The sequence below is a fragment of the Astatotilapia calliptera genome, chromosome 3 (assembly GCF_900246225.1).
Source record: "Astatotilapia calliptera chromosome 3, fAstCal1.2, whole genome shotgun sequence".
Classification (NCBI taxonomy): domain Eukaryota; kingdom Metazoa; phylum Chordata; class Actinopteri; order Cichliformes; family Cichlidae; genus Astatotilapia; species Astatotilapia calliptera.
Window position 1 is genome coordinate 42,177,333 of NC_039304.1, and position 15,391 is coordinate 42,192,723.

General features: G+C 41.5%; 1 protein-coding gene across 1 annotated transcript in view; it reads left to right on the forward strand.

The window, feature by feature from the left end:
- The first annotated feature begins 489 nt into the window (after positions 1–489).
- Positions 490–15,391, forward strand: part of LOC113019584 (NLR family CARD domain-containing protein 3-like) — a 116,321-nt gene continuing 101,419 nt past the window's right edge. The window contains exons 1-9 of the mRNA XM_026163358.1: positions 490–578; positions 663–782; positions 5,132–5,251; positions 9,148–9,226; positions 9,361–9,562; positions 9,716–11,510; positions 13,125–13,298; positions 13,546–13,719; positions 14,956–15,129. Coding sequence (XP_026019143.1) covers positions 490–578; positions 663–782; positions 5,132–5,251; positions 9,148–9,226; positions 9,361–9,562; positions 9,716–11,510; positions 13,125–13,298; positions 13,546–13,719; positions 14,956–15,129 — 2,927 coding nt within the window. The remainder of the gene's footprint in view (positions 579–662; positions 783–5,131; positions 5,252–9,147; positions 9,227–9,360; positions 9,563–9,715; positions 11,511–13,124; positions 13,299–13,545; positions 13,720–14,955; positions 15,130–15,391) is intronic.

Consider the following 15,391-nt stretch of genomic DNA (forward strand, 5'->3'; position numbering starts at 1 on the left):
ACGCTAACGCTAATTCACAAGTTAAAAATGTGTTTGAGCACTTCGTGAATGAGAGCAGCAGCAGCACAGAGCTAGTTGATGGTCATATGGTTACAGAGAGAGCAGCAGATTTTGTAAATGATTATTTACTCACATTTACATTCATTTTACTGTCAAATACACGCAGTAACTTTAAACAGCTGTTGTTATCAAGTGAAAATAGCAAAGATGTCAGGACTGGGCTGAGTCCCAGTGTTTCATCATCCTAGTGACACTTCAGACAGTCAAAACTCACCAGAGCTTCTCATTATCATCAGGACAGATTTAGGTCATCATCCATCAAATGTTGACACATAGTGGGTTTGTCATTCTCTCGGCTGACACTGAGATGAAGCAGGAAAGAAGCAGCTGATATTTGGACAGCACACGGTTGATGTGCACATGAATGATTTGTGTTTCCTCTGCAGGTGAAGGTAGAAAGTGTGTGTGAGCTGATGTGAATTGAGCAGCATGGATCAGTGTGAGGACAGAGAGGAGGGAGCCCCTCCCTCTAAAAGCACTCTGTGTGGGGAACATGAGAGCCAGACCAAAGCTCAGAGGTGAGATGACCATCTCTAACTGTCCATGACTCTTCTCCATGTCACAGCTCAGCACTCACATCACTGCTCCATCATTATTCACAGGAATAAACGAGGAACAAAACGTAAATATGAACCTAAATCCGGCTGTGTGTCCTTGAAGAGTGATTTGTCTGCAGATCGTCCCATTAATTTTAAAGTCCAGCCTGTGTCTGCTGCAGAGAGGTGAGCTGTTGGTAACATGAACTCTTTGATTTAACTGCTTGATGTTTTTGGATACAATTTGCAGTGCAAATATGTCATTCCCTCAATCCCATTTAAACTCTCTTAAAAACAGTCTTTTGGTTTCTAAACAACTGAAAATCCACTTCAGCAAACAGGAAGTGATGCTTGTGCTCATGTTTTCTTCCATCAGTTATGTTGTGCTGTATGTTGTAGGAAGGTAGAGGAGGTAACACTAAGTTTGCTGCACAGATTTCACTTTCACTCATAAAACTCATCCATCCATCCATCTATCCATCTTCTTCCGCTTATCTGGGGCTGGGTCTCGGGGCAGCAGCCTATGCAGAGAAGCCCAGACCTCCCTCTCCCCAGTCCCCCGGACAAAGTACTTACTACTATCTTTACTATCATCACAGTAGTAAGTTTGTAGTAAGTAGTAAGTTTCACAGAAGGAAATTTATGTTTTTCTTAATGAAAACTAACATCTCTATCTTGTCAGGTTTGAGCCTGTTTCTGTTCTCATCAAGGACGCTTGCAACGACACTAAAATATCTCTCACTGTCCACAGAGCTACAGGGGGCACTGAGATACTGGGTTTCAGCATCAGCCATAGAGGGAAACTGATTAAAATGTTCTTTCCAGTACTGAAGTGGGTCGCTTTTCTTAGAGGTGTTTTTTTCTGAGAGGTAGGTCTGCACTTGAGGTTCTGCTGATGTGGTACTCATGGACCATCTCTGTGACTGCCTCTCTTGCAAGATTTCCTCAAAGGCAACGTCCAGGCTGCTACGTGCTTCACGATGTGGTGCCTTGCTCACTGGCTCATTTTCCTCTGGCACTGCACTGACAGCCCTCTTCCCCTCTGTCTTTGCCACCTCCTGGATAAGTTGTTCCTTTGCAAGCAACAGGTTGGCTGACTTTGTGAAAAAGCTAGAAACAGATAAAAGTAACACACAATTCAAAACTATAAGACAAGAGGCGCCACATAGTGCAGCTCTTCAGTTAGGCAACTGCCTATGCACATACTTTTAATAAACAATTTAAAAAAAATCCAACTTTAGAACTAAATTACCCAAAACTAAATTAAAAAGGAAGTAAAAAATAAATTGGCTTAATACTGGTGTCTGTTGATGACTTTACTTTATATAAACATGCTGAACAAATGGTACATTTTAATTTCACTATACTTGCCCATCGTTGTATCTGGTATCTAGAAAAGTGGCTCAGTTCAACATCAGCATAGGGCTTCTCCACAGCCTCCAGCAGAGTCCTCTTAATTGCTTTTATTCCCTGGTCATCACCATCCTCCCGAGACAGAACACATCTGAGGACTCATGAGTGAATGGATGACTTAATGAATGCACTTAATGAGGTATTATGGTTTGTTTCAAACAATATAAGTAAGAAATAAAAATACCAATTACCTGTTATGGCGGGGATCACATCAGCTGCAGTTACAGTCTCCCTGCTCACGTCCCTGGTCAGTTCTTCAAAGGGGGAGAGCACATCAGCAGTCTTATCCATCAGCTCCCACTGGTGAGCTGTCACTGTTGCAGGTAGAGTGTGCTCAGCTGCAAAGACATTAAGAGCACGTTTTTGTTGCAGTACGCTCCGCAGCATGTAGAGGCTGCTGTTCCATCGTGTCTGCACATAAGAGAACATGATTCGCTTTATTTTTGTGCAAAGCAGGTAATGTATTAGTGCCTTACTAAATCAAGTGTATGGGAAATAATAATAATAAAATAGAAATGCATTAAAGAATGTTTCGAGAGGACTGTCACCTGTACATCTTGCTGTAGGCACTTGATATCCATATTTAGGTCCATCTGTATGTCTTCTAGTCGAGAGTAGGCCTACAATCTTCCTTGCATTGGCCAGGGTCTCTGTCACGCTGCGCTAAGACAACAGGCCCTCATGCACACAGAGTTGACAGGAATGGGCGACACAGCCCACACTCGGAATCCCTCATAGCTTTCTTCATATTTTCCGCATTGTCACGCAAAATTACATGGACCCGTTGCTTGTCAATTCCCCAGTTGTTCATCTTTTCAATCGATTGCTGGATGCGCTCTGCGGTGTGCGATCTGCGAAATTCCTGGACATGTAGGGTCGCACGGCGAAAAAAAAACTTGAGTCAATCCATTGCGCGGTAAGGCTTAGTAGAGACATGTGAGATGTCTATGGTGAACGAAACACGGGGCACATCTGATAACAGGACAAGTAGTTTGTCAGAAATCTTCTTATAAAGGGCTGGCAGAGCTTTCTCTGTGAAGTAATGGTGAGACGGCATTTCAAATAGAGGTTCTACATACTCCATAACCATAAGAATTCCAGGGTTTTCTACAAAGGCAGATGGCAGGTTACTCATTGCGGTCATTTGTGCTATCTTGGCTGTGATGTCCTGTGCCTTCACGCTGTCACCGGGCATTTTTTTTCTCTCCTCTTCAACCTCTCCTGCAGTTTGAGCGGACTCGTCTTCAGCTGGGTTGCCTGGGTAAATTGGCTGTATTGTGTCGGGTGTTTGTTTTTGATGTGCCGTATCAGGTTTGTTGTGTTACATACATACATACATAGATACATATAGCTGAGTCCTGATCGGAAGGTAACGTCAGATTCCGATCGAGTCTGAAACCACGTGATCAGGCCCGATTTCCGATCACGTGATCGGATCTATACATCTCTAATTACAGTGGGATGCAAAAGTTTGGGCAACCTTGTTAATAGTCATTATTTTCCTGTATAAATCGTTGGTTGTTACAATAAAAAATGTCAGTTAAATATATCATATGGGAGACACACACAGTGATATCTGAGAAGTGAAATGAAGTTTATTGGATTTACAGAAAGTGTGCAATAATTGTTTAAACAAAATCAGGCAGGTGCATAAATTTGGGCATCGCAAAAAAAAAAGAAATGAAATCAATATTTAGTAGATCCGCCTTTTGCAGAAATTACAGCCTCTAAACGCTTCCTGTAGGTTCCAATGAGAGTCTGGATTGTGGTTGAAGGTATTTTGGATCATTCCTCTTTAAAAAAAAAAAAGTTCATTCAGGTTTGATGGCTTCTGAGCATGGACAGCTCTCTTTAACTCACACCACAGATTTTCAATAATATTCAGGTCTGGGGACTGAGATGGCCGTTCCAGAACGTTGTACTTGTTAAGGCATTCACACAGCCCCACAGCATGATGGAACCACCACCATATTTTACTGTAGGTAGCAGGTGTTTTTCTTGGACTGCTGTGTTCTTTTTCCTCCATGACATAACACCCCTTGTTATGCCCAAATAACTCAATTGTAGTTTCATCAGTCCACAGCACCTTATTCCAGAATGAAGCTGGCTTGTCCAAATGTGCTTTAGCAAACCTCAAGTGTCTCTGTTTGTGCTGTGGGCGGAGCAAAGGCTTCCTCTGCATCACTCTCGCATACAGCATCTCCTTGTGTAAAGTGTGCCGAATGGTTGAACGATGCACAGTGACTCCATTTGCTGCAAGATGATGTTTGGTGCTGGTCTGTGGGTCGACTCTGACTGTTCTCACCAATCGTCGCTTCTGTCTATCCGAGATTTTTCTTGGTCTGCCACTTCGAGCCTTAACTTGAACTGAGCCTGTGGTCTTCCATTTTCTCAATATGTTCCTAACTGGAAACAGACAGCTTAAATCTCTGAGACAGCTTTCTGTGTCCTTCCCCTAAACCATGATGGTGAACAATCTTTGTCTTCAGGTCATTTGAGTTGTTTTGAGATCCCCATGTTGCTGCTCTTCAGAGAAAACTAAAAGAGGAGGGAAACTTACAATGAACCCCCTTAAATACTCTTTCTCATTATTGTATTCACCTGTGTATGTAGGTCAGGGGTCACTGAGCTTACCGAGCCAATTTCAGTTCCAATAATCAGTTCTAAAGGTTTTGGAATCAATAAAATGACAACAGTGCCCAAATTTATGCACCTGCCTGATTTTGTTTAAACAATTATTGCACACTTTCTGTAAATCCAATAAACTTCATTTCACTTCGCAGATATCACTGTGTGTGTCTCCTATATGATATATTTAACTGACATTTTTTATTGTAACAACCAACGAGGAAAATAATGACTATTAACAAGGTTGCCCAGACTTTTGCATCCCACTGTAATATAGTTTCATACTGAAGTTGGACTTTGCAGTGAGCTGACATGATATGACATGATCATACTCACAGCTGTTCATATTATTATATCCTGTTTCAAACATGAGAGTATTTCTTGCTTTTTTTGTTTTTAATATTGAAAGGTCTTCAGAGTCAGCAACTAAGATCAGGTTTTCCTTGAATCCCCGATGTGGATCGCTCACTGAGTGTTTGTGGTTTACCTCTCAGAATGACTGAAGTCCACAACAAGATGATGATCGAGGAAGAGGAAGTCAGGTCAAGATTCCCATCTGTGAGGAGTGACTGGTCCAAAGATAGCAATCCAAACTTCAGTAATGAACCAGTCAGGTAAGAGAACCGTTATGAGCTGTTTTAATTCAATTCAATTCAATTTTATTTATATAGCACCAAATCACAACAACAGTCGCCTCAAGGCGCTTTATACTGTACAGTAGATACAGAAAAAAGCCCAACAATCATATGACCCCCTATGAGCAAGCACTTTGGTGACAGTGGGAAGGAAAAACTCCCTTGTAACAGGAAGAAACCTCCAGAACCAGGCTCAGGGAGGGGCGGGGCCATCTGCTGCGACCATTTGGGGACATGCTGTGGAATTCAATTCAATTCAATTTTATTTATTATAAATTGTAATTTGTAATTTACAATTACATTGTAAATTACATTACAGTTACATTGTGTATCACAATTGTAATGTAAAGCTCTGTCAGTAGCGTTTTTTGATATGGGCAACATGGGCGGTTGCCCAGGGCGGCATTGTGGTGGGGGCGGCATGACGGGCATCGGCAAAAAAAAGAAAAAAAAATTGCTCGTACTCATGCTGCCCCAACATCAGCCAGCCATATTGGGAATGGCATAGGCACCGATCGGTTTTCTATCGCCCATTTGCTGGGAGTAAGGGCGCCCTGCATTTGCGAGGTGCGTTTGCTGCTTGCGGCACAGGGAGGAGAGGGCGGGGCGGCGGGGGATTCTCTGGCTGGCTGGAGCAACATCTAATAACCAACTCGCAAAATAAAACAAAATTAAAACAAACCAACAAACACGAAAACACAAGACATTATAATACAGACTTATAATTTGCACTGATGTTTTTTGGAAATTCTGTACGCTAAAAGTGAGCGCGAGAGCCCTCGGTGCACCTGCTCACTGCTGAAGTCAAAGTAAACTTTGTTGTCATCTCCGCTACTTTCAGTCCAGCATATAGAGAGACGAGACGACGAGGCTCCTGTTACAGCAGTGCAAGTAAACAAACAATAAATATAAGAAGAGTAATGTAGAATATATATACTGGAAGTGCTGGGTGTACAAGTCTGGCCTAAGTCAATTCAATTCAATTTTATTTATATAGCGCCAAATCACAACAAAAGTCGCCTCACGGCGCTTCATAGATACAGAGAAAAACCCAACAATCATATGACCCTCTATGAGCAAGCACTTTGGCGACAGTGGGAAGGAAAAACTCCCTTTTAACAGGAAGAAACCTCCAGCAGAACCAGGCTCAGGGAGGGGTGGGGCCATGTGCTGTGACCGGTTGGGGTGAGAGAAGGAAGACAGGATAAAGACATGCTGTGGAAGAGAGACAGAGGTTAATAACAGATATGATTCAATGCAGAGAGGTCTATTAATACATAGTGAGTGAGAAAGGTGACTGGAAAGGAAAAACTCAATGCATCATGGGAATCCCCGGCAGCCTACGTCTATTGCAGCATAACTAAGGGAGGATTCAGGGTCACCTGGTCCAGCCCTAACTATATGCTTTAGCAAAAAGGAAAGTTTTAAGCCTAATCTTAAAAATAGAGTTAGTGTCTGTCTCCCAAATCCAAACTGGAAGCTGGTTCCACAGAACAAGGGCAAGAAAACTGAAGGCTCTGCCTCCCATTCTTCTTTTAAATACTCTAGGAACAACAAGTAGGCCTGCAGAGCGAGAGCGAAGTGCTCTAATAGGGTGATATGGTACTACAAGGTCATTAAGATAAGATGAGCCTAATAATTCAAGACCTTGTATGTGAGGAGCAGGATTTTGAATTCAATTCTGGATTTAACAGGAAGCCAATGAAGGGAAGCCAAAACAGGAGAAATCTGCTCTCTCTTTCTAGTCCCTGTCAGGACTCTTGCTGCAGCGTTTTGGATTAGCTGAAGGCTTTTCAGTGAGTTTTTTGGACATCCTGATAATAATGAATTACAGTCGTCCAGCCTGGAAGTAATAAATGCATGAACTAGTTTTTCAGCGTCACTCTGAGACAGGATATTTCTAATGTTAGAGATGTTGCGCAAATGGAAGAACGCAGTCTTACATATTTGTTTAATATGTGCGTTGAAGGACATGTCCTGGTCAAAAATGACTCCAAGGTTCCTCACAGCGTTACTGGAGGCCAAGGTAATGCCATCCAGAGTAAGAATCTGGTTAGATACCATATTTCTAGGCTTTTCAGGGCCGAGTACAATAACCTCAGTTTTATCTGAATTAAGAAGCAGAAAGTTAGCGGCCATCCAGGTCTTTATGTCTTTAAGACATTCCTGCAGTTTAACTAATTGGTGTGTGTTATCTGGCTTCATGGACAGATAGAGCTGGGTGTCATCTGCATAGCAGTGAAAATGTATGCTATGTCTTCTAATGATGCTGCCTAAGGGAAGCATGTATAATGTAAACAGAATTGGTCCTAGCACTGAACCCTGTGGAACTCCATAATTAACCTCAGTGTGTGAAGAGGACTCTCCATTTACATGCACAAACTGGAGTCTATTAGATAGATATGATACAAACCACTGCAACACAGTACCTGTAATACCTACAGCATGTTCTAATCACTCTAATAGGATATTATGGTCGACAGTATCGAACGCTGCACTGAGGTCTAGCAGGACAAGCACAGAGATGAGTCCACTGTCAGAGGCCATAAGAAGATCATTTGTAACCTTCACTAAAGCTGTTTCTGTGCTGGTTTGGAGGAAGTAATTATTGAAGTTAACTCCGATAGATCGATTGGAGAAAAAGAGTCTAACTTAACATCAATGGTACTAAAAGTAGCTGTAGATAATATTACATCTGTGGGATGATTATTGGTAATTTTTTCTGTAATGATTAAAATTTTATTTGTGAAGAAGTTCATGAAGTTATTACTAGTTAACGTTAAAGGGATGGTTGGCTCAATAGAGCTCTGACGCTTTGGTCAGCCTGGCTACAGTGCTGAAGAGAAACCTGGGGTTGTTCTTATTTTCTTCAATCAGTGATGAATAGTAAGATGTTCTGGCTTTGCGGAGGGCTTTCTTATAAAGCAACAAACTATTTCTCCAGGCTAAATGATGATCTTCTAAATTTGTGAAACACCAATTCCTCTCCAGCTTACGAGTTATCTGCTTTAGGCTATGTGTTTGAGAATTATACCACAGAGTCAGGTACTTCTGATTAGAGGCCTTAGTTTTCACAGGAGCTACAGTATCCAGTGACATGAGGAGGTGAAATTATTAACAAGATAATCGACTTCTGTTGGGGTAGCGTTCAGATAGCTGCTCTGCTCTATGTTAGTACAGGGCATTGAAGATGATAACAGTGGGTGGATTATATTCTTAAACTTAGTTACATCACTTTCAGACAGACATCTACTGTGATAAAGTCTACTCTCCACCGCTGTGTAATCAATTATTGCAAATGTAAATGTTATCAGGAAATGATCAGACAGGAGAGGGTTTTCAGGAAACACTGTTAAATGTTCAGTTTCTATGCCATATGTTAGAACAAGATCTAGAGTTTCCTGCCTGTGGCCATCTCCCTGTACAACGCATCCACTTAACACACTGGTTACTGCTACAACTACACGTTTATTTTCCAGCTATTTATTAATAAGTGACTTATGTGTGTGTATGTGTGTATATATATATATATATATATATATATATATATATATGTATATATATATATATATAATATATAGATAGATAGATAGATATATGGAGAGCCGGAGGTGTGGCGCCTGATCTGGCATCCCACACCTCCCCGCCGGATCAGATTGGAAGGAAGCTCTACCTGGCTGCTGCATCCCAGAAAAGGGAAAAAAGAGCAGAGGGGAGAAGAGCGGAGCATTTTTACAGTCCTCTGTTAGGTTTCTCTACCAAGAGGTTAACTGCACAGCCCTCAAGAGGACCTGAGACAGCTGTATCAGTTAAACTGGGTAAAAGTACTGCTAGGTCGTTATCCTGTGAACTAATTCTTCGTGATTCCTCCACAGAGCAGACCAGGAGAGCTCAGATGTTCCCAGTGGTCAGTCTGCTGAGCAGCATCAAACACAGCTGGTCTCCATATTTATGGTCTGTACATGTAAAACAACTACTTTTACATCTATTGTGTTCACAATCATCTCCATGCTGCTCTTTGTAGAGATCTGATGTTTGGCTCCATGATTTCAGTCTGATTGGCTCATTCATAAAGTATTCTGTTCCAGCTGCTGGAGAACAACATCATCACTTTTGTGAAGGACGAGCTGAAGAAGATCCAGAAGGTTCTGAGTCCAGATTACCCAGAATGCTTAGAGAGTCAGAGAGAGGATGAGCGGAAGCAGAGCAGCAGAGAAGCATTTGTGAAGATAACACTGGACTTTCTGAGAAGAATGAAGCAGGAGGAGCTAGCTGAATGTCTGCAGAGCAGTGAGAGGATTTTTTAAAATTTAAGCTGCTGGATGAATCAAACATTTAGTAATGTTTTAAGAGATGGACCAACATGTATTCAGTCAGTTATTGGGGACATTTTGTAAAACATGAACTGATTGTTGACAATGTCTTTTTACTATTGTTATTCAGAGCTTCAAGCTGCAGTTTGTCATCGTAACCTTAAATCTGCACTGAGGAAGAAGTTCCAGTGTGTGTTTGAGGGGATCGCTAAAGCAGGAAACCCAACCCTTCTGAATCAGATCTACACAGAGCTCTACATCACAGAGGGAGGGACTGCAGAGGTCAATGATGAACATGAGGTCAGACAGATTGAAACAGCATCCAGGAAAACCGACAGATCAGAAACAAGAATCAGACAAGAAGACATCTTTAAATCCTCACCTGGAAGAGATGAACCAATCAGAACAGTGCTGACAAGGGGAGTGGCTGGCATTGGGAAAACAGTCTTAACACAGAAATACACCCTGGACTGGGCTGAAGACAAAGCCAACCAGGACATCCAGTTCATATTTCCATTCACTTTCAGAGAGCTGAATGTGCTGAAAGACAAAAAGTTCAGCTTGGTGGGACTTGTTCATCACTTCTTTACTGAAACCAAAAAAGCAGGGATCTGCAGCTTTGAAGACTTCCAGGTTGTGTTCATCTTTGATGGTCTGGATGAGTGTCGACTTCCTCTGGACTTCCACAAAACTACAATCCTAACTGACCTTAGAAAGTCCACCTCAGTGGATGTGCTGCTGATAAACCTCATCAGGGGGAAACTGCTTCCCTCTGCTCGCCTCTGGATAACCACACGACCTGCAGCAGCCAATCAGATCCCTCCTGACTGTGTTGGCATGGTGACAGAGGTCAGAGGGTTCACTGACCCACAGAAGGAGGAGTACTTCAGGAAGAGATTCAGAGATGAGGAGCAGGCCAGCAGGATCATCTCCCACATCAAGACATCACGAAGCCTCCACATCATGTGCCACATCCCAGTCTTCTGCTGGATCACTGCTACAGTTCTGGAGGATGTGCTGGAAACCAGAGAGGGAGGACAGCTGCCTAAGACCCTGACTGAGATGTACATCCACTTCCTGGTGGTTCAGGCCAAAGTGAAGAAGGTCAAGTATGATGGAGGAGCTGAGACAGATCCACACTGGAGTCCAGAGAGCAGGAAGATGATTGAGTCTCTGGGAAAACTGGCTTTTGATCAGCTGCAGAAAGGAAACCTGATCTTCTATGAATCAGACCTGACAGAGTGTGGCATCGATATCAGAGCAGCCTCAGTGTACTCAGGAGTGTTCACACAGATCTTTAAAGAGGAGAAACAACTGTACCAGAACAAGGTGTTCTGCTTCATCCATCTGAGTGTGCAGGAGTTTCTGGCTGCTCTTCATGTCCATCTGACCTTCATCAACTCTGGACTCAATCTCCTGGAAGAACAACAGACAGCCTCCCAGAAGTCTGAAACAGGAGAATCTGCAGAGAAGTTCTACCAGAGTGCTGTGAACAAGGCCTTACAGAGTCCAAATGGACACCTGGACTTGTTCCTCCGCTTCCTCCTGGGTCTTTCACTGCAGACCAGTCAGACTCTCCTATCAGGTCTGCTGACACGGATAGGAAGTAGCTCACAGACCAATCAGGAAACAGTTCAGTACATCAAGAATAAGCTCAGTGAGAATCTATATGCAGAGAAAAGCATCAATCTGTTCCACTGTCTGAATGAACTGAATGATCGTTCTCTAGTGGAGGAGATCCAACAGTCCCTGAGATCAGGAAGTCTCTCCACAGATAAACTGTCTCCTGCTCAGTGGTCAGCTCTGGTCTTCATCTTACTGTCATCAGAAGAAGATCTGGATGTGTTTGACCTGAAGAAATACTCTGCTTCAGAGGAGGCTCTTCTGAGGCTGCTGCCAGTGGTCAAAGCCTCCAACAAAGCCATGTAAGCAAATATATACTTATTCCTTTACTTTTAAAATGTTTATTATTGGTGGGTGGAACCAAAGATCTCCAATGTGGACTCATCAGACTAAAGCACAGATTTCCACTGGTCTAATGTCCATTCGTTGTGTTTCTTGGTCCAAACAAATATCCGTTTTTTAGACCATTCATTTCAGTCGAGGCTCCCCAGTATATCTCTGACCTGTTGAAACCTCATGCTTCATCCCGAGCACTTAGGTCGTCAGGTCAGAGGTTACTTGGTGGTCCCACGTACTAGGTTTAAAACACGTGGGGATCGGGTTTTTCAGGCACTGATACTTGCACAGTTTAACATGAGGTTTCTAAAACTGAACTAGAGTCAGAAATTTGGCACCAAGAAGAAATAGTAATCAAAGTTACAGTATAATTATCTGATGATGGGGAAGCATCTTGTGATTTTTATTTGTGAAATGTGCTATATAAATAAATTTTACTTACTTACTAATAGGGGTGGGCGATATAAACAATATACGATAGAAACTATATAAATTTGGCCAGCTGTACTATTCCCATGTTGTTGCAGTGTATTAATAACTAACCTCGTATTGTGGATGAATAATCTCAGTTGTTCTCCTGACGTTTGCCCCGTGTATAGCATCCTACTATACGATTGCATTTGTCCCTAACCACCAGAATCCCTCACGTTAACTTTTATTGATTGGAAAAAAAGTTGGTGTTCATCCTCCAGCTTCACTGTGCTAATGTTATGCTAACACAGCTGTGTCGCTAGCACGACACACACGTAGCACAACATTATATACCAGGTAGTCCAACTTCAGTAACCCTACAAATGCCACTGCTGTTTAATTTTCTGTCTTCATTTATGTTGGAAGTGGTAGCAGAGCTGTACGTTTTAATTAGTTTCAAAAATCTCTCAGTCAGAACATGGTATGTCATGTTTAGGTGGAAACTAGCGGGCTAACTTCCTGTTAACGTCTAACTCCGTTAAATTTAATAAATTTTGTTTTCATGGATGCATGAATGTTAAACTTAATTGTTACACCTGATAAAGCAGCAACGCTGATGATTTTATTAAAGATGAAATAATTTAGACCGTTTTTAACTCTTAGTGTTTGTTTGACTTTGGGACCTGAAGCGGACGGAGTTTTGGACCCAGATTGCTCCGCAAAGCTCCTCACTACGGCAGCCGTAATGCTCTGACAATCCATCAAGCAGTGCGGCTTATCAACGTTGTACTAAAACATTTTTAACAGATTTCTGCACGCCAAAATCGGTTCGAGGTCAGTAAGAACAACCAGACTTCATACATAAGGCACACTTGATTTTTGAGAAAATTAAAGGATTTTAAGTGTGCCTTATAGTGTGGAAAATATGTTATACAGAAGAAAAGAATATATCGCGATATATATGTTACCGCACATGCTTCAAATTATATCGCGACATGAATTTTAAGCCATATTGCCCAGCCCTACTTACTAATTAATTGTACTAGTTGCTCAGTTGCTTTTCCGTTTAGAGGTATAATGGTGATTTAATGAGCAATTTTTTCCTGACATTTAGGTTTTTTGTTAACAAGGACATCTCTTGTACTGATTTTTGTTTCTTTTCTCTTTAGACTGAGTGGCTGTTTCCTCTCTAAGAGAAGCTGTGAAGCTTTGTCCTCAATTCTCAGCTCCCAGTCCTGTAGTCTGACAGAGTTAGACCTGAGTAACAACAATCTGCAGGATTCAGGAGTGAAGCTTCTTAATGCTGCTCTGCAGAGTCCACATTGTACACTAGAAAGTCTGAGGTCAGATTAGTGAATATTTTATTTATTTATGTTGAATTATTTTAGCTGAAAAGTAAAGATCTTTTTTTTGTAGCTTAGCATTTTTAATATTCCTTAGTAACAGTAACCTGCCACATTTCTGTTTAAAATAAGGCAAAATTTTCAACCATTTCTGAAATATTAAATGTTGCCAGTAGTAACTGCTGATTGCATCATCAATTGTTATAAAGTCAGTGTTTGTTTGTTTTTTTTTGTTTTTTTTTGTCAGACTGAATTGCTGTAACCTCTCAGGGAAAAGCTGTGAAGCTCTTTCCTTAGTTCTAAGCTGCCCGTCCTCCTGTCTAAGAGAGCTGGACCTGAGTGACAATGACCTTCAGGATTCAGGAGCCAAATATATTTCTGCAGAACTGCAGAGTTTGCATTGTACTCTGAAAACTCTGAGGTCAGTGTTTAGTCCTTTTCACTCCATATAATTTGTAATTTGTATCATATTCTTACTTAAAAAGCTAAGTCTTATACAATTTTAGACTCTGAATTGCTGTTTATAAATATTTTTGTAAAAGTTTGTAAAAATTAGTCTTGGAGGGTTTTTTTTCCAGATTATGTCCTTTAATGAGCATACTAAAGATTAATATAGTACTAACTTCCTGTGATTAGTATTATTACAATTTAAAACATCTTAGCCTATAATAGCCTTGGAAAAACCTGAATCACACACTTACTATTTTTAATAATAATAATGATTACTTTATTTATGCCCGTGGGGAAATTCCTCCAATCATGGAGCCGCCAATCTACCTACTGAGCTATCCCTACCCCTGACTGATATATTGCATTATTTGCAGGTTGTCCTAAAAGTTCCATGAAAAGCTTTAAGCTGATCCAAATTGCTGCAGTGAGAGTACTAAACTGGTGATGGCCAGAGGGGCCGATGGCGCGATATGGCAGCCTCGCTTCTGTCAGTCTGCCCCAGGGCAGCTGTGGCTACAACTGTAGCTTGCCTCCACCAGTGTGTGAATGTGAGAGTGAATGAATAGTGGTATTGTAAAGCGCTTTGGGTGCCTAGAAAAGCGCTATATAAATCCAATTCATTATTATTATTATTATTAAAAGGGGCTAAATGGAGAGAACATATTTCTCCCATATTAGCTTGTCTCCATATATCCATATGTCCTCATATCTGATACTCCTACATTACCCTATTGCGGCACTTCACTGTCAGACAGCTGGTTGACCTCTGGTTCCTTGAGTTTCTGAAAGTAAAATGGGAGGTGCTCCCTTCAGCTATCAACCTCCTCCCTGGTGAAACCATCTCACAGTTTTGAATGAAAAGATAGACATTCTCTCTACTTATAAGATTAGACAGAAGACATTGGTTTATGATAAAGCAAGTGAGGGAAAAGTCAACCCTCCCTAACCCTGGAGGTCTTTTCCTGGGAAAAATTAGTTCCTCCTTCCAGCTGTAGCCAAGTACTGCTCAGTAGGATGAGTGTGATTGTTCATATATGTTCTGTGATATTGTAGGGTTTCCTGCTGTACAACTTGAGACAACTGTTGTTGCTTTATAATGCTTACTCAGTTGGAATGAATAAGGGTCATTTTATCTGGAAAAAATGAAACCCAAGACCAACCTTCACTGAAGTGTTCATTGATTGATGTTTGTTTTGTGTGTCTGCAGTCTGTCAGGCTGTCTGATCACAGAGGAAGGTTGTACTTCTCTGGCCTCAGCTCTGAGCTCCAACCCCTCCCACCTGAGAGAGCTGGACCTCAGCTACAATTATCCAGGAGACTCAATAGTGAAACTGCTGGCAGCTGGTCTGAAGGATCCACAGTGGAAACTGGACACTCTCAGGTATGGAGAGAATGTCTGATAGAGGAAGAAGAGGTGGAAACATTTCCCATGTCCTTCTCTTATTTCCTGTTTGTTTCGTGCAGATGTGAAATGAACAATCATTTATAATACATTTTATAAATGTAATATATAATACATATATAATAAGTTTTTCCTTTGCACACAACAAAAACACTCTTGTAACTGATCAAGTAGGGATAGTAATGTTGGAGGCCTCCAGCGAGAGCTTCTCCATTAACAAGCTGTATATATCTTAGTATAT